Source organism: Pogoniulus pusillus, chromosome 20, assembly GCF_015220805.1.
Source record: "Pogoniulus pusillus isolate bPogPus1 chromosome 20, bPogPus1.pri, whole genome shotgun sequence".
Lineage (NCBI taxonomy): Eukaryota > Metazoa > Chordata > Aves > Piciformes > Lybiidae > Pogoniulus > Pogoniulus pusillus.
In genome coordinates, this window is record NC_087283.1 from 6,882,747 (window position 1) to 6,905,562 (window position 22,816).

At 37.9% G+C, this 22,816-nt stretch overlaps 1 protein-coding gene across 21 annotated transcripts in view; it reads left to right on the forward strand.

Annotated features, from left to right (window-relative positions):
- CDH13 (cadherin 13) overlaps window positions 1–22,816 on the forward strand; it is a 497,598-nt gene that overhangs the window by 98,983 nt on the left and 375,799 nt on the right. For all 21 annotated transcript variants that reach the window (XM_064160015.1, XM_064160031.1, XM_064160012.1 and 18 more), the window contains exon 2: window positions 1,224–1,335. In XM_064160015.1, the coding sequence (XP_064016085.1) occupies window positions 1,224–1,335 (112 nt within the window). The remainder of the gene's footprint in view (window positions 1–1,223; window positions 1,336–22,816) is intronic.

Consider the following 22,816-nt stretch of genomic DNA (forward strand, 5'->3'; position numbering starts at 1 on the left):
TAGGGTGTTTCTGTGATGACAGGGAACTTTGGTGACCACATACTAATAGCAATACAAACTGTATTCAACTTTAACCCAGAGATCCACACATTTCATTTTCAGTCCTCACTTGATGTAAACAAGCTTTTGATAGCTGGAAAAGTGGACAAACTGGCTGGGAGAAGAAAAAAAAAAAATAGAAAAAAAGCCAAAGTTTATGTTAGCAAAGAAGCTCTTTTATAGAAGTGAAACTTGACCCTTGAATAAAGAATTCCTTCTGTAACTTGGTGATCAACTTACTGAAACTAAGTTTGCAGATCCTATTTTTTCAATCATTTAAAACAACCTAGAAGTGCTTAATTGAATCACAGGATATTAGGGATTGGAAGGGACCCAAGGAGATCATCGAGTCCAAGCTCCCTGTCAGAGCAGGACCACACAATCTAGCCCAGATCACAGTGGAAATCATCCTGACAGGCTGTGAAAGTCTCCAGAGGAGGAGACTCCACAACCTCTCTGGGGAGCCTGTTCCAGTGTCCTGGGACTCTTACAGTAAAGAAATTCCCCCTTGTGTTGAGATGGAACCTCTTGTGCTGCAACTTACACCCATTGCTCCTTGACCTATCACAGGGAGCAAGGGAGAAGAGCCTGACCCCTCCCTCCTGACCCTCAGCCTTCAGATGTTTATAAACATAAAATCCTCTCTCAGTCTTCTCTTCTCCAGACTAAAAAGTGCTATGTCACTCAGCCTTTCCTCATAAGGCATGGCCTCCAGTCCCCTAATCACATTCATAGCCCTCTGCTGGACCCTTTCCAGCATATCCCTGTCCCTCTTAAACCGGGGAGCCCAAAACTGAATGCAGTATTCAAGATGAGGTCTCACCAGGACAGAGTAGAGGGGAAGAAGAACCTCCCTTGATCTGCTGGACACACTCTTCTTGATACACCCCAGGATCCCATTGGCCTTCTTGGCTGCTGTCCCATTGTTTATAATTAGGGCCAGCCACTATTCTGTAATTTCCATGCCAACACACAAATACAACACCAAAAATCTTACAGAAAAAGTTGTCTAGCAAGATTTGAAAGAGAAGTGTGATGTGATAGATATTTTGTTTAATGAGTACTCAAAACAATGTGGGTTTTTATGAGTGCTGAACTTAAACACAGTATTGTTTCCAGAAGCCAACATAATGGATGCATGGGAGGATGTTAAAAGTTCATTTCTTTTTTTTTTTTCCCCTCAGGTTCTGCTGCTTGCATGTGCAGAAGATTTAGAATGTGTCCCTGGATTCCAGCAAAAGGTTTTTTATATTGAGGAGCCATTTGAATTCACAGAGGACCAGCCAGTTCTGAACCGTATGTTATTTTCATGTGTTACTATTGTGCAAAATCCAGAATTGTTTATGTCCTCTTCACTCCTGCAATTTATCAGAAAACCTTTACTCACACACAGAATTTTGAATGTTGCCACAATTCTCCTGTATTAATCCTATATCTCTACAGACTATATTCTGCTCCATGTATTAGAGGTGACAAAATACTTTATATAAACATTTAGGACAATAGGAGCATCATGAAGACTTGGAATCATCCACTTTTTTAAAAGCAAATTTACTCTGATTTCCCCCCACACCCTTTCCTATAATCTTGAAAATCAGGACTATTAACTCATATCTGCAACTCAGATTTAGTAGAGAATATCTTAGAAGTTTCATTCAAAGCTGGTGCAAACCCAAGTATTTACATGAAATTCAGAGGAGGCTGGATGAAGTTCGATCATCAGTAATAGCAAATTGTTACCGTGTGTCTCCTACAACTGACATATTCTGTGATATTTCTTCTGACCAGGTGGCATGCTGTAGAATCCAATCTGGCACCAAATACTCAAAGCATTAAACTGAAAGAAGTGTCCTGGTATTAGTTCATTAAAATATTTTAGTGAGCCACTGGTACCATATGTTCACTCAGTTCTGTAGCTCTAGATCTTCAGGACTGTCATACTAGAGTAGTGTCTTACCTAATCGTCAATGATTTTGAAGACACAAACCAGACACTAAGTGCTGCCATTCCAGAAACACCAAAGTTTTCACATGCAATACATGTTACCAAGAGTTTCTTTGTGTTTGGTTGCTTACTGTTGAAATGGGAATTATTTGAGGTATAGACATAGAGACAGTAGTGCTTGGTGCCTACGTACAATATTTGGATTGTACAATGTGGGACACGGAGACAGTCTGGTGAAACCAAGGAATGCAAAGCAATATTACTTATTAAATGCACATATTTCCAATCTTAGTTCCCTCCAGATGCTACTCCTATATATTGATATATTTCTGCTGTTACAGGTTTGGATGGAAGTGTAGTCTGTGCATGCTCATTTTAAAACAGCACTCGCTTTTCAAAATGAAATGTCAGAATTAGTTGCCAGAATCTATTGAAATTAGTCTTAAACTGAAGTCATTCAATCTTTAGTATCATTTAGGATAACATTTTCAGACTAACAATTTTGATGATACTTTGTGCAAGTTGTATTTTCAGAGGAAAATAGTAGCAATGCTGCTCACAGATATGTGAGATTGTAATTCTGTTTAGAACAGAGATTTCAACCATCAAATTTCTTTAGGCAGCATTTGTTCACATGGAATTATTATTTTAAAGAGATGGCAAACACACCATTCCTACACAGTTAAAAGTTCTCAGAATGTAAGAGTTATAGTAGATTTAATAAGCATGCAAAATTGAGGGCTGATGTAAATAAAAGTTACATTAATGATTTAGTGGTAAGTTGAATAATAATAGCATTTGTTATATTCTTTGTCTGATTTGGAGCTTTGAGACTGCAGTGTGTCTGTCTGGATCTCCTGCTTATTTGTGCTTATCTTCTCAAACCTCTGAAAGATTAGTTGGTGAAGTCAAAGTTGACTGGGCTGCTCTGTCGTGACCCAGAAAATCACACTGGTGGGAAACTAGCACAATAATTAAGACACCATCATTAATGGGAAGAGGAGGAAAGTGCAAGAGGAGATTTACAAATGCCTGGAAACAATCTTTGGAATTAAATTATTTTAATAAGCAGACACTAAATTGGCCTAATATGCAATGTTCGACAAAGGCAGACTGTCGATGCCTGATTCTACTTAATTCAATCACTGGTAAACAGCATGTCCTTCATGCAGCAGCAGCAAAGCTCTGCACAGTTTCTTCATTTGAGCTGTCCACAGAATTGATATTTTTAATTGTCTGTTTGAATACATTTTACATGCTCTTGCATCTTTTTATACCCATTACCCAAGAGTGGTGTCATTTAGTAGTTGCTTTACAATGTGAGGCTTACCAGGGCTGTGTAAATTAATAGAGCGAATATGCAAAGCAGGCCTATAGCAGTGATTGTTTTTGTAGTCCTTGATAAGCCAAGGAGCTCCTTAATTCTTTTCTGAAGTGCAATAAAGCAGTCTAATTTTTTTCTAGTCTTTTTTTTTCCCCTGCTCTTTTAATTTAAACAAGGACCTACTGTACATTTAATTGCTAGTATCTCCCTTTTAATTAAATATAGGCTATGGCTGGGCCTAATGCATGTATTACTTCTACATACAATAATGTTAATTATGTATTACAGTTGCTGATGGGAAAAAAAGGAGAAAAGCCCTAACTGAGGGTAGAGAATTTTTTTCTTTTTCCTTGTCCTAATTTGCACCAGATCTTGTCAAAGCCAGTTTATAAGCTGAGCATTTACAGTTACATCAGAATATGCATACACACCTTCCTGCTGGTTTCACTGCAGTTCTGTTGCTGTTTCTTAGGTTTTTATCTCATCTATCTCAGGCTGAACTGCTTTTTATTTGGGGTGGAGGGTACTATTGCATTTCAATTAACAGCAACCTCCAGACTTAGACCATTTTATTTTGCTATTTTTATTATTTTGCCTAATTTTCAGTTTTCTCCTCATCAGACCCTTTTATCTTTGTATAATGTCTGGGTTTTATGGCCATAAACAAAAGCAGGCATTGCTATCCTACTTTGGGTCTGTCCCGTTCTCCTCCCAAATTGTAGTTTTCTTGTACCAGGTACTCCTTTCATGTTGTGGTAGAGAAGTCATAGAGTCACTATCTAAAATGCTAGAGTATCTGACCACATAATTATTGATTTAGCAAGCAATTGTGTTATTGGATTGTTCTTCCTTTATCCCTTTTGTTGGTGGTTTTTTTTTTTTTTAGTTTAAATCTAGGTCCATTTTCTGCAAGCAAATAGAGACTATCATAAAGGCTGCTATGTTCTTGATAAAATGATAATTGATAGCAATTAATTACAGGTTTTACACCTTTCTGAAACACTTGTTTCCATGAAATACTTCCCCATTAGAAAGCTTGTCTTTGGCAAGGCTGACAGGTTGCTGGAAGTGACAATGTCCTATCATGCCAGCCTGATAGAAAGTTCCTAATCAGACTCATCAAACGTGGAAATGTAATTGCATTACATTAATCATGTTTATACTTAACATACATGAGTCTTGGCTTTTGGGGGTGTTTTTAATTGACAGTGAATCAAATAGTGCACTTGAAAAATGGAGGCAATTAACATAAAACATTAGGTGATGTGCTCTGAATACTAAACTGCAGAGTACATTGATGGTGATTTAAATGTCAAAACAAAGGAAATGTTGACCCTTTCTTGAAAAAGCTTTAATTTGGATGTTAATTAATGGCTGACCTCTTCTGTCTCTTACGTGATAGATTGCATGTTTCAGAGCTTGAGATCAGGGCTTTTTCTCGACATTTGGGCACTTTTTTTATTCCATGGACTTTAACAAAGTCTTTTCTGTCAATCATATTGAAAATCTTTGTTTACCCATATGATGGAAAATACTTAAATCTGCTTGTTAATGCTTAAAATCAGTCCTTCTGTTGTCTGACAAAGCTGTAGCCTCCTTTGTTGAATATTGCAGGTGGAAAGATCAGTGAAAACTATTCCTACTACTACAATATCATGTGTGTACATGGATCACAATGCCAGTGCCAGTCACATCAAAATATCTCCTATTGATTTTTCAGATGATGCCCTGTGAGATTTGTGATGTATCACATCCACTCTTTCCACCCACTACCTTACCATTTGACTGTACAGATGGCCTCTTTCTGTAGCTGTTTTCTGCTGTCAATATTACTGCTGTTACCTCTTGTTTATTCTGATGCACAGTGTGTATTGTCACACATGCTTGATTCATCTCCCTTTGCTTTTTCTCCAGCTCACATAGCAGCCTAATTCAATGTATTATAATAAGCCAAAACCTCCACAGAGTTTTAACACAAGATTTATATTCCAGTGTTAACTCTTCATGCTGAATATTACAGGTTTTAGGTAATTTGAACTATGCGCAATTGGTAGTTGTAGCTTGCAAAAGAATGTGCTCAAGTGAGGCAAATTTTTGGTCTTAATTTCTTGTAGAGAAAAGTAGACTTTTGGGAAACAGCAAGAAAACTGTGGATTTTTCACCTCATCAGGTGTACATATCTGCAGTACATACTTGTTGAAACACAGTTGTAGCTTTTCAAAATAAAGCAATCTTTAAAGCATTTTGAATTCTACAAACATCCTAAAATTACTTTCATTTCACATAAATCACTCACTATGTGTATTCTAGAAAATGTTGAAAAATGACTTGGTTCCTGTGTTTGACATGAGGTAGCAGGATCTACAGAAATATGTCTGAAATTTTCTACTCTGGTAACAAACTATGTCTTTATACTCTAAAATATACCCTAATGTCCACATACCCACGTATAGAACTTGAGTATTAGCTCTTCAATTCTGACAGTTGGATAAATTACTAAGACCACGAGGCATTTTGGGTTCTGAAATGGCCACGTAGACAGAAACTGGTTAGAATTTGAAGCCAGACACTGGGGATATTTCTTAATCACATGATTCCCATTCAAATGGCTGTAGGAAGCCAAACTTGAGTTACTAAAATTCCAGGAAATATCCAGGGGCATGCAAAATGGGTGAGAAATTGTGGAAGTAATTTTTGAAGTGAGACATTGAGAACTTTATATCATGCTCATGGAGGCATAGTGAGGTGGATCTTCAAAGGGAAAATTCTTTTGCACTTAACTACCTAAGGCATTGCTTTTTAATTGAGGTTTGCTGCCAAATTCTCACGCAGAGGCAGAAAGTCGTCTGCACGTGTATTGCAAATGTATATTGTGACTAACTAATACAGAACATCTCAGATGTGTCTTTGAATAGATGTATGTGGATTGATGTTGCAACATAACAGGGTATCATATCATCTGTTAAACTGCTTTCACACATGATTAAAGCAAAACAGAACAGGAAAAAATGGTTGTCAAGTGCCAGGTGGCCAGACAGTTGCCTTTCAAACAGTGCATGTCAGCTTATTAATAAGACCTGAAGGGAAATTACTTTAAAATAGAGTGTTTGATTTTTATGCATATAGACTTTATTAAGGTAGTTACTAAAAGGTAGGACATTAGACGGAACAGTGGGAATTATTTAATCTCTGAAAAAACATCTTCAGGGCTAAGTCAATCTCTCAGGGATGGATTCAGCTCCTGTAGAGTAATAGAGGGGAGATCATACTCATCGGTGAAAGCTTTCCTGATATTCTAATTCCAAGGAGGAGGAAATAAAGCTCTAAACTGGTGAAGGAAAATCCATACAACTCTAGCTTAAAAAAATAAAGATTAAATAAAATTGGGTAAGGCTCTTTTCAGTGACAGTGAATGCTCTGTTAATGGGTTGGTCTCGATTTAGGAAGACAAAAGTAGCAGATGACTTGGTCTGAGATTTGATTTGTTTCTGGAGACTTTCCAGGAGCCATAATGTTTTGCAGATAATACTTTTTTTTTTTAAATATGTGTAGGCTTTGGTTGGCTGAAACATGCCAGCTGTTTTTCTAATAGTCTAAATCAATGACCAACTGCTCAGTATTATCATGACAGGTCTCTTTCTCAGTGCAGTGCAAACCTTGTATTAATAATGTCCCCAGGTGCTGCAATAGAACACTTCTGTCTGTTTCCAGTTGGCAATTCCAAACTAAAAATAGTCAGATTAACTAAACTATTACTCCCTAACTGATCAGGGCAAGACACAGATGTATAAAAGTGTTAGCAAAATCTGTGTTTTAGGAGAAAAGTAGATATCCCATCTTTGGACAAGCTCAGAAAACAAAGTCTGACACTAATTGCTTAGAGATGATAAAATCTAACAGTGTTGTCTTTATGAAGAAATCAGGAGCATGGCAAATGACTTCATGTTACATTTTAGAGCTGGGGTCACGATGCAGAGGCCTCAGCATCAGGCAGACTTCATCAGGAGGAAGCTGTTGTTCGTGCCTGACAAACTGTTGCAACACAAATTGCTACACGCTGAGACGCTAATGCATTTCTGTAGCATACAGCTTTGCTTTTTCACAGACTGCATTTCTGACAGAACTTTTAATTTGAGGATCTTAGGAAAGCACCATTCAAAAGAATCATGGCCAACTAACCTTTTCCATTACATTTCAAAGCACAGTCTGGGCATTTAGCAAAAATTAATGGGAGTATGTGAGGTTAAATCTTCCTTTAAACATAGAATTTAATTTAATGATATCTTGAAGCATGCAAGTATTCTTGAAAATAATTGTAGATGCAGTTCACAATTAATTCTTAGCTTTTAGGATTTCTCTCTGCTAATCCAAATCAAATTATAACACTTCTAATGTAATTACCCTCATGCTTCAATTTAGATTTTTTTGTTTCCTTTTTCTTCTTTAAAGCAGTCTTTTCTGGACAGAGCAATCTATATTCATCTGCTTTAAAGGGCACATCTCATTTTTACCCAGCTTTCTTGTGGCATATGTTCTCCCAGACTTGCTCTAAGTAACACAAGCAGTAAACTCATTAAGTGTTTCTGAAATTTATCAGAACACTTTGGGTTTTTTCTCTAGCTGGAGGCTACCATTCCTGATTTTGTCTTCTGATCTGTTCAGCTTATCCATCTGTCAAAGGAACCTTTTATTTCTTTTCTTTTTTTTTTTCTGAGGATTGATTCTGAAAACCCTGGAAATTTTGGAAAGACTTTGTGCATATTTGTATGCCTTGTACCTACAGTTGCTGCTTGGCCTGACAAGTGAAATCTGTAGATAGCTCAGCAAGTCCGTGTCATGTTCTGTGATGTGAATAGTAACTAAAATGGCTTGAGGTTTGGTTTTGGTTTGGTATTTTTAATCCCTCAAAATATATGAACCATTGTGAGTGGTAGGATTTGCTGAAATAAGAAATTGCCTAAAGAAACTCTGACTGAAAGGGTTTATCTTTCACAAGAGTCTGAAATTCCTCTACCAAAAAATTCTCTTCAAACAAGGTAGAAATAAAGTTTGGAACCCTCAAGAAAGCCTAAAGGATGACTCCTGTAACAATCTGGAATGTTGCTTTTAGACAGGAGTTCCAATTTCAATAAAAGCTTTGATTTCTTTCTTTCAAAAAAATAAAATCAACATAATCTTCTCTTGATTTTGGCTGTGGAGAAAACTGAAGAAAAACTCAATGTCCTTTAAAGTATCAGGAACTCAGAAGTGATTCTGGAGTAGCTTACAGGTAGCCAACATGAAAAGCAAAATTCAGCACTGATGTTGTGGGCAGCACTGGAATAGCTTTGGCACTTTTGGAAAACTTTGCAAGCAAGCACCAGAACTTAAATCTGGGTTAGACTGAAGTAGATGATAACTTAGTTGATGCATGGAACCATTCTTCAGCCAGAGACTGAGGTTTACTTTTCTGAAGGACAAATTTCAAATCTCGTCTCTGTCATACATCAACAGCAGTGTGAAGACTTTGGCTGGACTTAGGTTTATGTGTAAACTGAATTGTCCTGCCCTGCAACTTTTGACAAAATGCTGAAAGGCAGATTGTGAAAAAACAGGTGAATTTTAGTCTTATTCACATTTTGTTCTATAACTAGAATACATTTATTTTCTCTACTAACCATGCTGCTAAGAAACATTGTTTGGGTAAATGCATTCAGGCCTGTGGGTTTTGTTTACCTTCTTTTGTGTGGCAGTGAATGTGTGGCAACAGAAAATGTGCTCTGATTTGCTAGAAAATCAAATTGCCTAGTTAAAAGTAGGACTCCTGCAGACATTATTTAGTAGAAATTTTAATTACAGTGCCAGCTCCCAATTCCTACAATAAAACAGTGGGGATACCACTATAATTTGACCTTTATAAAACATTAACACTAACCTATGCAAAAATGTAACTTCAACTTTAAAGAATAAATACAGTAGGAGACTAAATTCAAGGAATTATAAAAATAGTGTGCATACTTCTGGAAAAAAGGTGATAGAGCACTGAAACCAGCTGAGCAGGGAGGTTGTAGAGTCTCCCTCCCTAGAGATACTCACTCTCTTGTGATCTGCTCTAGGTGATCCTGCTCTGGCAGGAGGGCTGGACCAGGTGATCTTTTGAGGTCTCTCCCAGCCACTGACATTCTATGATTGCTATGATTGATTGCAATAATGTGGACACCAAAGCGACATTGGTGTGTTACATTTTCTGTATCCATCTTTTGCTCCTCTTACAAAAATGCTGTACACTTTGCAGAAGAATCTCTTCATGGTTTTATCAGGTCTCGGTGAAAGCAGCCCTGCTGTGAGACTTAGAATAAAGAACACTGTACAAAACACATGGGAAATGTTGATCTCTAAAACCAGAGCCTGTTTCCCTGGTAGAGTCAATTCAGCAATCTTCAGGTGTCCACTCTCCCCCTTGATTCTCTTTTTGTCACTCTTCTGTCTCCTCTCCCTCACTGTATTCCCTGCAAGGGTAAGTATTCAGACAGCTGTTGTGAATTGTGTCCTGGACCGAGTGCTTCTTTCTCTTGCTGAGAGTCACAAAACAAGAACATGGGGCTTAAGAGGAATGGAGTAGGACAGTCTATGACTAAGTTGCATGGGAAAGTCAATGTAAAGGCACTGTTGGAACATGAAATGCAGAACCATGCCAAAGTTATAAGTTCCTTTTATATGATCAAACACAAATTTTTAATTGCCTATGTCACCTTTATTTGCTCTTAGTTTGACAAGTGGAGCCTTACCTGCTCAAATCCATTTTCTTTACTTGTATGCCCCATCTTATGTTTCATAACACATTCTGAATATCTGCTATTAGTAAGATGTAACCCATAATGCTATATGCCAGACCTGCTGAGGAAGAGAAGGAAAGTATGGATGTGTTCCTCGGTGACCTAAGATAGATTGTATGGTCCTGCTCTGGCAGTGGGTTTGGACTTGATAATCTCTTTGGGTTTCTTCCAACCCCTAACATCCTGTGAAAGAGTAAGAGTGAAAAATGGTTTCTGAGAATGGAACATTCTAGGGCTCAAATTTAGAACAACCTAACGTTTCCCAGGTGCATTTAAGGTTGAAAGTGATCTGTATCGCTGTGAGGAACAGCATTATTCCAGGAATTGCTCCATTTGCATTGAAGAAGATTCTAGCGTAGTACTTGAGGGAGGAGGACTTGAGATATTTGCAGCAGAATGCCTCCTCTCTTTCAGTGGGCAATGCTCAGCCACATCTCTGTTGGCCAAAGGTTTACTTAGGTCTGAAGACCAAACAGGCATGACAGAAGCATAAGAGAATTTCTTTAATTCCACTGTGTGTGTTTGTGTCAAGCTTGATGCTGGATGCCAAAAAGTAGTATGGCATATAGGAAGATATCTGCTAAGTATCATGAAACACTGTGGTCTGAGAGCTTCCCAGAGATTCATTGTGGCTAAAAAAAAAATGACCATGAGTTCAGTTGCCTAAGAATATGTTTGAATGCCTAGTTGCTATTGCTTTAGAGATTTTTGTTGCCTATTTAGTTATTATTATTTTTTAAAGTTTTTATTTGTTTTTAACATTGGCTCTTCTGGGTAAAGGTGCTCTTCAGCCACGCTTTTATTTGTAGAGAAACAACTCAGATGTGACAGCAGAAAAGAGGACATACTAATAGTACAATCTTTTTCTAGACAAATGAAAGCAACGTTGTGGGAGTTGCATAGGGAAATTCTCAAGCAAAGAACTCGTTTCATTTAAATTTTTAAAAGTAGGTCTGTGACACAGGAAATAGTCTGACATTATCTTTAATAATGGAGCTGATCACTGCTCTAATTAATAAAATACAACTCTTCTAATGTTCTGTAAGGTCTGTTGTTTCTTCTGGGAAGTGTCAGATCTTATGCAGGTAGGCAGAAAGCTTTTGGCATAACAAAGTAGGAGCTTCTGTCAACTGTAAATCAAAATGAGAAACTTTATTAAAAATGATATTTTTACTTTTCTACCCTTTGAGACATTGTCTTTAATAGCTTCTCCAATAGAATCAGAATAAACTGAAATATAGAAGCTTTAACACTTTCATATAATAAATCTATTAATCCCAATGCTTCTGGAAATATTAAGTGTTGACTACTTAACTACTGTTTTTACAAGTCAGCACTACTTCCCAGAACTGTTTAATACTAACTACAGTTAGTGCTGATAATTAATTGAACTTAAATTAGTTGCAAGATGATTGAGCGCTGAACACATTTGACTTAACTCTTTCTGAAACCATAGCTATGCTTTAGATCCTGTTTTACAAGGTGTTTAAGCAACAGTTGAATTTAAGTTCCCTCCACATTCTATATGGAAATTTTACTTTGGTGTGCCATGGGCCTAAATTCTATTAGCTTCAGCATAAGTATTTGCTTATGCAAAATGTTTGTCCTTTGGAAAAGGCTTGGCAACGGCAGAACTGCAAGAGGAGTCTTACCAATGCAGCAAAGCAAAGAAAAGGCATGCACATTCCCTTAGCACACGTGTTTTCTGTGCTGAAACAAGTGATTTAAAGAGACTATGCTCAAACCCATAAATGCACCAAGAGGGTCAGGTTCCATGCATCAGTGCTGCTTCTGCTGAAGTTTGGTTTTCCTAGGTAACTCTGGGCCAAAATGCTCATTCTTCCTAGCTGCAAATGCTACTGGATGGTAAGCAGCTGAACAAACAAATCCAGACTGGTCTTTTTTTATCTTCTCTTAATGACCTCTGAAATATAACGAAGCTCTGTAGGGGGATGAGCACTGAAAGTACGTGGAGAAGGCTGGTGCCATGTCCTGCTGCCTGCAGTGTATAGGCAAAGGCCTGAAGAAATTGGGCTGCTAGCAGGGTTCCTGTGGAGGAAGGGTGGTTCAGAGGGATAATCCTTGTTAGAACAACTGTCACTGCTCCCACGGGAACAGACAGATTTGAAAGTTTAATAAAGATATACATATTTCTTAACTAGGATTAAAGGCCAGGCTTAATGTGAGAAGACTGGAATCAGTAGTGCTGGGAGAGATGTGTTGAGAGAACCAGTTGCACACAAGATTTCATGTGCCCTATACCTAGAGGGGCAAAATCACAGTATCACAGTATCATCAGGGTTGGAAGAGACCTCACAGATCATCAAGTCCAACCCTTTACCACAGAGCTCAAGGCTAGACCATGGCACCAAGTGCCACGTCCAATCTTGCCTTGTACAGCTCCAGGGACGGCGACTCCACCACCTCCCCCGGGCAGCCTATTCCAGTATCCAATGACTCTCTCAGTGAAGAACTTTCTCCTCACCTTGAGTCTAAATTTCCCCTGGCTCAGCCTGAGGCTGTGTCCTCTTGTTCTGGTGTTGGCCACCTGAGAGAAGAGAGCAACCTCCTCCTGGCCACAACCACCCCTCAGGTAGTTGAAGACAGCAAAAATCTTTTAACTATGCAGATATGTCCCCACTTTACCCTTCTGTTGCCTCTTCATTCTGTTAAAAGTGTTATGCTTTAAAGGGATTCATTCTGTGTGGATTAGATGAGTTTGCCTAGTTTGCCCATTTCCACGTGAGTGAAAGTCGTTGTTTCAGTCCAGTGCTTACATTGTCTTAAGGACTAAAAAAATAAAAGAATAAAATAATGAAAAGCACTAGAAGTTTAAAATATAAGTATTTAGAAGTATTTTAATAAGTATTCAGGGAGCTGCAACTGAAACTGGATTGTGTGATTTCAAAGCATGTAGAAACATTTAACATTGGTTTTGGCAGGAAGCAGGGAGAGCAAATTTCAAGTCCCAAGCTAAAGTATTAGTCCTGTGATTTGTTGTTTTGTTTTTTTCTTTTTCTTTTTCCCTGCATTGATTAATAGGATACAACTGAAATGGCTCCAACAAAAGGGTTGGACATAGATTACTGGTTAGGAGAGCTTTCTGAAAAAGAGAGATGATAGTATAGGCTCCAATAGCTTTGAACAAGCAGAGCAGATTCCAGCTCCTGGCAAAATACTGGAGCTACTGGGTACATGAACATCACAGCTCTTTCTCCTCCACCTTAGAGCTTTTGTAATTCTGGAACCTTGCTTATTTTTCTTATATCTGTTAGAAATCCAGCCTTTGTCAAAAGAAATGCTTTCTAGTGCATTGAACAACTTTTTATGTCTAAGATTTTTTTCATTTTGGCAAGAAACTGATTTTTCTTTTGAATTTGATTCTAGTGGAACCCTTCTCCTCAACTCTTTCTGCTTGGCAGCTGAACCAAAAATAAATTATTTGCACAGCTCTAATGGTGTCAGTAAATTGATTTCCATAGAACATAAGACTGCATATCCTCTCTGGAATGCCCTAAAGTGATCATTATTAATGATAAATGACAGTAGAAATTTTGCAGTGAAATTAATGACTTAGATGTTGCTCTGAAATGAGAAAAGCAACATGGATGCCCTTGAAGGATCCTGAGCATCTCTTCCTTTGCACATCATCTGTTCCTTGTTCATGAATAGATTATAGGAAGCCACACACAGCAAATAAATCAGGCTTCTTCTGTTAAGAGCAGTGTTATCAAAAGAGAAACAGATTATGTAGCAGTGTTACCTTGGCCTGCTGTCTTGCATGCCAGCAGGAGATACGTGTGGTTGGTATTTCACTTGATTTTTTTTTCTTTAATCAGAATAAAGTTTAAGATCACAACTTGAAGTGATTTCCATGAGATCAATGGATTTACCAAGTGTGAACTTCCTCAGCTGTATTTATTTCAGAGACTTCAGATGGGAAAACAATGGCAAAATCTTTCCTCGGATGAAGGGAGTAAAATAAGGATGAACAAATTATCTTTAAAGAATTTCTGTATTAGTAGTATCTCATTTGCTTCTGCCATGCACTTGCAAGTGCATGCCATCAGGATCCATAGGCTTACAGATGTTCTGTTTACTAAACTGCTCCCTAACCCAGTACTCACCCAGTCCCCATCAACCAAGGAAGCCTCTTCCTTAACTTTATCTCTCTCTGTGGCCTCAGGGTCGAGGCTATTTTCTGCTTAGGGGCAAGGCCTCAGGGGTGGAGGACATTTTCTGCTAAAAAAAAAGAATTAGAAGGATTACAAGAACTGAAACAAAATTGAGGAAAAAATATAATAATATTTCTCCTAAACAAAGACAGAAATATCACTGACTATTTAGATCTAAAGCTTCCAAGTGTTTGGTAGAAAATTCTTATATATTCATTACAAAAATTATAGAAAACGTTGAACACTGATCCATGAATGCCATTTGTAACTGATTTCATGCAGTTCTGGTTTACCTTTAGAAAGTAAAATCCATTTCAGATTAGCTTTTGACAGGGAGGTGTTGGGGTGTGCAAGTCAGCACTTAGATATTTCTGCCAACTGGTTGGCAAGACAAAGAAATGCAATAGTTGTTATCAGTAATATTGCTAGCCTGAAAGTACAACTGGCAAGCTCAGTTAAGAAACACTTTCTTGATTTGTCCCTGCAAACTGCATGAGAAACTAAATTCCAAGTTAATATCAGAGCACAAATCCCAAATTTATTGTGAGATTGAGGAGCTTTCTCTAGCCCCTTTGCAAAATGATGTTATTGCTTCCACTTTGTTAGAGGTTCCATTCTGTAAGATGGAATGGGTTTTTTGCACTCTGAATCAGTGTGTTTGGTACAAGTCAGTACAGCACGAGTGAAGCAATGAGGGATTTAATTCTTTTATCCACAATCTTGGAGCTCTATTTAATAACTTTTTATAATAATCTTTCCTCTATAGTGAATCATGTATTGATTCCTTTTTTTTTTTTTACAGTACCTTCATTGCAGAATTCCAGAAGGAAAACAGACATTTAGATATCAACCTGAAAGTCTTTGCAATTTTGAATATACTATTACATATAATTCTGTGAGGACCTAATCATATATTGTTTGATTTCACTGAAACAACTCCCATTGACTTTACTGATTGCTGGCTGAGGCTTGAGCTGAACTACTGCCATGATATTGAAAGTATAATAAGTATTTTGATTCAATTTTTAGTCTCTTTCATGGCCTTTTATTTTTAGCTCTGGGGCTCGTGCAGTCCTGCTACATCTAGAAATATGCAGGGTACTGCAAACCTAGAGTTTAGTTTGTAGAGTTGAATTTAAAAGCAAAAGTATTTTGTGGGTATATTTTAATTGTAAATTTCTTGATGGAACTACTGCAAATGCTGTGTGTTACAGAATGTTACAGAAGGGCAATCTGGGACATGGACTTGTGGCTCTGATTGCATGGGCTCCTTTGGCTAAAGTTCCAAAGGTTAACAGCTCTCTTGCACGCAGAGGTCTCCCATCATTGATTTTTAGTGGCTGCTGTAACAGAAAGTAAGAGTGGCATTTAAAAGAGACAAAGCACCTTATTAAAGTTAATGCCTTTGATTTGCTTCAAATCATCTGTAATCCACGTGGACCTATCATAATTGATACCTTGCTTGGTCACAGCAATAAGTCTAAAACTGTCATGTAATCTTCATCAGTGCTTGTGCACAAGAGAAATTACATGTACTGCTTACTAAGGTTGATGTCATGGTATTTATCTCTCATTTCTTAGAAGGTTACCCTCAGCTTAATTGGTGTGTCTCATTACTTATACTGCTAGGGAAAAAAAAAGGATTAAATACTGGGAGAGAAAGATGACAGAGGTTTTGGTTCATAAGACAAATAAAAATCAATTTCTATTTGTTTCTAAATGTGATAAGTGTGGCTAGGTTTTGCAGTCTTCCCCAGTGCCCCTGAAGTGTTGAGTCTCCTGGGGTTGATCTTAATAGAATAAAGTGGCTTTTGAAAGGCAATTAGCAATATTCTTATGAACTAGTCCAAGCATGTGTGTGCTCAAAATTGTCACAGCTTCCATTCCTTGGCATTTCTTTACTCATTTCACATGTAACATATTTAGTTCCTGCTCTGTGATTTGAAAACATATTGCTGTGTTCCATCTCAATAGCTGCCCCTCTACCTGTTGCTGTTGTGAGCAGACAACAATCTGGATGCAGGCTGAGCACTTGTGTGCCTCTGCTGGCCTGGAGCAGGGGGTTTGAGTGCCTGGTTCTTAAGACTGTTTTTCAGTAACATGAACTAACAAATGAGCTTGATTTGATTGCCTCTGTTTGGGAGAGATTTGGTGTAAATTTCTTAGACAAATGCAAAACTTTGTTCAGCAAAGGGTGAAGAGAGTTATGTAGTATCCCAGAAGATACTTTGAAATAGGGTCCCTAGCAATCAAAATACCAAAATCACTAGTTGGTGGTAGATTTTTATGAGAATGTGATGCAGCAGCCACACATGGGCTATGGAGCAACAGAAAGTGAGTGTAGATCACAATCAATACAATGTCTCATTATTATCAATAATTAATACTGTAATAATGTTCATGAAAAATGAGGAAGACAGCATGCTTTCCAGGATTAAGTTCAGTAGCTTGTGTCAGCTCTCTTGATTTTACTCTAGGGAAATCATGTTTTATGGCAGGTGTGCAACTTCTAAGGGCACAAACTATATCCATGAACATTATGATGTCTTTTAAAAATATTTCCTATAAAAGAAATTCCAGCATTTGTCATTTCTTTCCCAGTCTTCCCCCATGGCCATATTTTGAGAATTCCGGGAAGACAGGTTCCTGTTAAGTGTCTTCCAGCAGATACTGTTAAGTTTCATTTAATTAATATTGCTCCTTTAGTACTGTAGCTTCTTTGTTCAGGAAGACTCTCCCTCCAGGAGACTATTGAACTCATTTCATGTGCTTGAACACCTTTTGTGAGCTGTGTTTCTTTGTTTTATGCTTATTTCAGTCTTTGGAAATTAGTACAGCAGGGAAAATTAGGTCCCTGGCACCCACCTGCTTCTTTGAACTCAAACATTCTGAGCACCAGCCCACCTACAGACCAGAGATAAGAAAAGAGATCTGACCAGAAGGTTTCTGTATGTCCCTCTGGTTCTAAAATTAAATGAGATGCAGAACCTAGCTGGAAACAGCCTATTTGGGAGAAATAGAGAAAAGGGGTTGATTATTGACGTTGTATCCTATTTACACCACGAACAGAAGCATCCTGTAGCTAGTAAATAATTCTAACTGCTAGAGGTAATAAGACCTCTGAGGCAGGGAATGTCTTCCTACATCTGTTTTCAGTTAGTGAGAATCTTAGTAGATCACTGCTGGAAATAAAAAGAGATTAGTCTGTTTTTTCCAGCTTTACAGTACTCTATAAAATGTTGAATATGTTACAACAATTCAATCTATTCTTGAAAGATGAACATGAAGAGGGCACTCAAGGCTTGGGAGTCTTGAGTGGGGCTGTTTCTCAGGGTTTTGGAGGGCACTGTCCTGTGCACAGGCTGTTGTAGCAATGCTGGGAACCCAGTGTTGAAGGGACTTCTATACCCAGATGGTCACTTTGAGACCATTGTGCTAAAATTAGCCTGAACAGTTATGAGTCAGATGTGAGCTGGGTGAAGTCACTGTCAGTACCTGTTTTCTTACTTCTTTCTGGGCTCCCTCAAGATCTTTTCAATGTTTTCTACCAGGACTTGCTTATTTAGCTGGTTTCTCTCTATATCGATCCTCAGCTGTCGGCTAATTTATGGGCACCATCCATGCAGCACAGTGTGTATGTTGTGAAGACAGGAGACAGGAATTCACTCTGGTCCATGTTGCTCATTAATGTATTACAGCTACAATAGTAAATCGAACATGCCTGAGTCTACTTAATGGCACTAGGGCCAGCTGGCACTGCACTGCCTGTATTCACACCATTAAGTTCCCTTGCTCTCAAAACTGGGGTGACTGCATGCAAATTGCTGTATGTGATCCTTGACCTATGGATGCTCTCAAACTAGGTCTGAGAATATACACAATTAAGCTGCAAGAGGGAAGCACAAACAGAAAAGTGAAAGAGCTGTACCACATGGCATTATGAGGTACAGCTCATTATGAGGTACAGCTTTGGGGTTAGCTCTTAACAGTGTGTGCCAAATGTAGTGATTTTCTGTTGAGCATTTGATATGGAGCAAAAACATTCAAGATCAGTAAGAACTGGAAAAAAATGCATAGGATGGTTGGAAATGCATATGATTAGGAAGTGAAGACCCTAGAAAAAAATCACTGCTTTTCCTTGGCCCTGTTTACTGCACAATGTGCATAAGTACTTCCAGTTAAGCCACCGAGATTGCTGGCAAACTTATGCAAGCACTTATGAGGAAAACATATGCTTATGTGGAATGCTGACTGGAAGTTTAGCTAACGATCTATTCATCTCTGGGTGCCATACACGGATCATGAAACATTTACTTTCAATAATTAACTGTTTTGGAGTTTGGGATTTTAATTTTTTTAAGAAAAAAAGTCTTTTCATTTTTAATCCTACTCAGGCATATTGACAAACATGGCTTTTTGCTCTGCTCTTAGAGAAAGTTGCAGCTGCAAAGGTCGCTCGAGTTATGTCAATCATTTGCAGATGTTCTTCTGAAAGCAAAAATTAAATAGACTTCCTTGATGCCAATAAATTATAGGAAAATGTTAGATGCACTCTTATCTCTAAAAAGTATGTGTTGTGGTCACGGTGCATCAAATACTGCTAATATAATGATGACCTTTTAAAAGAAAACACATTATGCTGTAGCTGTCTTTGTATTATAGCTGTGGAATGCTGGTGTACAAAAGTCAAGCTATTAAACAGTGGGAGAAATGGAGTGAAAATAATGTGTTTTGCTTTTGTCTGATATTGTTATTCTGAAAGGTACTTTCTTCTCCTTTTTCTCTGTATTGAGTCATTGTCTTCTTGAAATCATAAAACACAGAGATAGATCAAATGTAAGGTAACATTTTGGAAAGTCAAAGCCTACTGTTTTGATGAGTTGAATCTAAATCCCAGTGATCAAAAGTTGTTGTTCAATAGCAAAAGTGGGCTTAGCTGCAGGGGAAGATAAGTAGGGTCCTTATCCAAATTCCTGATGGTCAGAACACTAGAAAATGAGGAACAAATATCACCCTGGGGATCACATGCTTACTCAGAACTGGGGAGACTTCTTTATTCCACAGATGTCATGTAGGTAGGTCATTTGAGACAAGACTCTCAAAAATTGTTAAAGTACTTCTGATAATCTGTGCCATGGTTTTCAGCTCTCTGTCCACCACATAAATGTACTGTTGTAACCCTTTCTTTCTTTGCAACCGTGTTATGTGATTGATTTAACATGCATTTGCAAGTGTTGTGATGAGAAGGTTAATGAAGAATATTAAATACCTGCAGGTGCTGAGTAGATTCCAGTTGTGTTCCAGATATTTGCTGGAGAAGGAGGAATTAATCCCCAAGGCCATCATTCTGATGTCATTTCTAGTAGTTTATTCACTTGGAAAATATTTTTTTCCCATTTTCCTTGTCTCTGCAGAATAGAAGAATCTTGCCCCTATTTAGCTGTCTCTCATTAAAGTGGGCACAGAGAAGCAGATCTAGTCTAGAACATTAGTAAGCTTTAAGAATCTATATTTAAGAGAAGAAAGCTGTGATGCTTGGCATGATGACAACATGGCTATGAATTATCTTCTGTGCATTGTGGGGAGACTTTAGGTGTTTAACATAACTGCTTTTCCAAACATTATTTCTGAGGTTTGATCCCATGAGTCTTGGAGCCAGACTAGACTGTGTGGTGGTTGCAATGAAGAGCACATGCACTTGCTTTTGCACTTGTGGAGGCTGGCAGCAATTTCTGATGGCTTGGAGTGTGTCTGGTGAGTGCTCTGTGCAGAGCCAGCAAGAAGGAGGCTTTGCTGTCAGCAGCACCTCTTTCATTGTTACACCATTTGCAAAGTAGGTAACACAAAGTTGGGTTGTATTTGTGTAGGGAGTTAAATAAACATCTCATGCTGTTACAATTTCCCTGGTTTCCCCACCGTATAAACAACTTGCTGGCAGCTTGTCAGTCACTTCTGCTTCGGTGCTGCTAATTGCATAGAGAATCATTAAAAACTGTCTGGAAAAAAGTTTCAAGGCTGCTATCACACGAGACAAAAGGTTCTAAAACGTGGTGTTTATCTCCTTGCGAGATAAAGGCATTTCAGAAGGTCTTTCAACCTAGTGGATCAAAGGGAGCATTCTGTTTGTAACTTGTACCCATCACTGCATACTTCGTTTCACTTTAATTACTGTTCTTGTTGGCTGTCTATTAACAAAACCCTCCAGACTCTGCAGAGGATAACATTAATTTACAAGTAATGGACAATGTCTTGTGAAATATATTGCCGAATACAACTCATTCTGTGTTTGAAGACTTAGACCAAAGTCATGCTTAGAATATTATTTGTTCCCCTCTTGACATATGCTAATTAACAGCAGTGCTTTACCACTGCAGTCAGTAGGATATGTTGAATTGGCTCCTTTGAGACAGGGCCACTTTTTTTGAGTGGTCCCTTATAAAGGGTCCCAATCTCTCTTCCAGATCAGCCAGCCTGGAGGAGACTTACTTTGAAATGCCTCTGTTCTCCAGAGTCCTTTTCCAATGTACTGTCTTTAAGCCCCCAAGATTCCTAGAGAACTCTTTTTTTTTTTTTTTTTTTTTTTTAAATACAAACAAAGCATCTCAGCTTGTTTTGAGGTAATTTTCCTGATAGTTCCATGGACTCCAAGCTAGTAGTGAGACTAAATTTACCAGTTTTTTTAGCAACTAGTGCTTGTTTATGTCAAAGGTTCTGTTTGTGTGCCTGGCAGCTGATTTGAGTATATAGGCAATCCCAGCACATGGCAGGCATGTCTGTGAGGTTTGTAATAAGAGGATCAGCAACATTCAGGTTCTCAAGACTCAGAGCTACTGCAGATGTGCAAGGCAATGAATCTCTGCCTGGCAGGAGTATTTTGCCTGACTGAGGAACTTAATGTGCGTGCACACAAAGTCCTTAGCTGTGTGATGAATAAGGTGAAATGCTGGTAGCCAATTTTTACAACTGCTCTGTATTTGTAATTTTAAGGCTACTCAATTCAAATTAGCTACAGTATAGAACCAGTGCAATGAACAGAAACACTGTAATTCTTGGTCTGTCAATAAGCTGAATACACTGATAAAAACTGCTTGTTTAATAATTACAATGGACAAAAGCTTAGGTGCCCTTTCCTATTGCATGGGTCTGTTCTGCTGGTCTCAAAACTCAATATATTTTTTCTTGGAGAATTCCCTGTTGCTGCATTGTATAAATTCAGCAGTATCATTTCCTAAGATAGTATTTAATATGTAATCCTCAGAAAGAAAAGTAATCATCTGAAGATGGCTGCATTGTTTGTATCCGTGCATTCTTTCTTAATTCGGGATGTACAACTGTCTTCTGATTACCTTTAGAAATCTAAACACAAGATAAGATGCCATTGCAAACTGACTAGTGAAGTGTTCAGTACATTTTTTTCCAGTCTCCATTTGAAATTTAGAAGAACTAAATCAAGTTTCAAAAGGTCCATTTGTCTTCTACTGGATGTTTGCTGTTTGTGATAATGGCATCTGTGAGTGCGAAGATACAGGCTTGATGTCAGCAAAACCGAGGAAGCAGATTCTGTAAAACTTGCTGTCTAAATTGGCACTTTGTTTCAAAATACTTAGGGAAGAAGTGCTGATGCTGTCAGAAGACATGGAACACATTATACAACTTCAGAGTCTTCAAGCATGGTTTCAGCCATTTTTCTTGTATTTTGAAGAGAGAGTTATTGTTATCTGTTAGGTGAAAACAGAGTGCCCTCCTACACCCTAATGTTGAGAGTGCTGGCCATTCTGAGGGAGAAAAGTTACACTTAGCTGAAGCTCATAGTTGTGCTTTCAGTATACAGATTTTTTCCTATCAGTACTGACTTTCTTGTGTGCTTGCTTAATTATTTGATAGTTGATCCTCGTTCAAAATAATCAATTGGTTGCAGACATTATTACTATATATTAGGAAATTTTATTTCTATGCAGACTGCCAATCTTTCAGGAATTACTTTACTCTCTAGAAGAACAAATTCATTTCCTTTGCCTACCTTCTGTACTGAAGGTACTGTTAATCACTCTTATGAGAATCCCAAACTGTACAGTTCTAAATTTCAGATCACCATACATATACCCTGCCATTCTTTGGACTTTTGGATTAGTATTGGGCTAAAAAAAGCCAAACCGCGGTACAAGAAGCTAAAAACCTCTTCCAAAATAACCACAAACTAACATCAACATGTAAAGTACACAAACACCAAGATGTAAAGTGTTGTTGGGAAACAATTCTTTAAAGTATTCCTAGATTATGATAATTTCCTGTAATTATTATAGTTAACATAGCTTTGCAGAATTAGTATAGGTGGAAAAATAAGTGTAGGTATAGTTAAGTTTCAAATTATCAGGCAATCTTACTAATTTTCTTAGTTTCTTACATCTGAGCTATTTTTTCCTTGGTTGTAGTCTGTATTTTTAGTCAGATTGAATTTTATTTTATCTTGAAAAACAAACCTCAAACTAAAAAGAGCAAGACACTCTTCAACTCAGTAA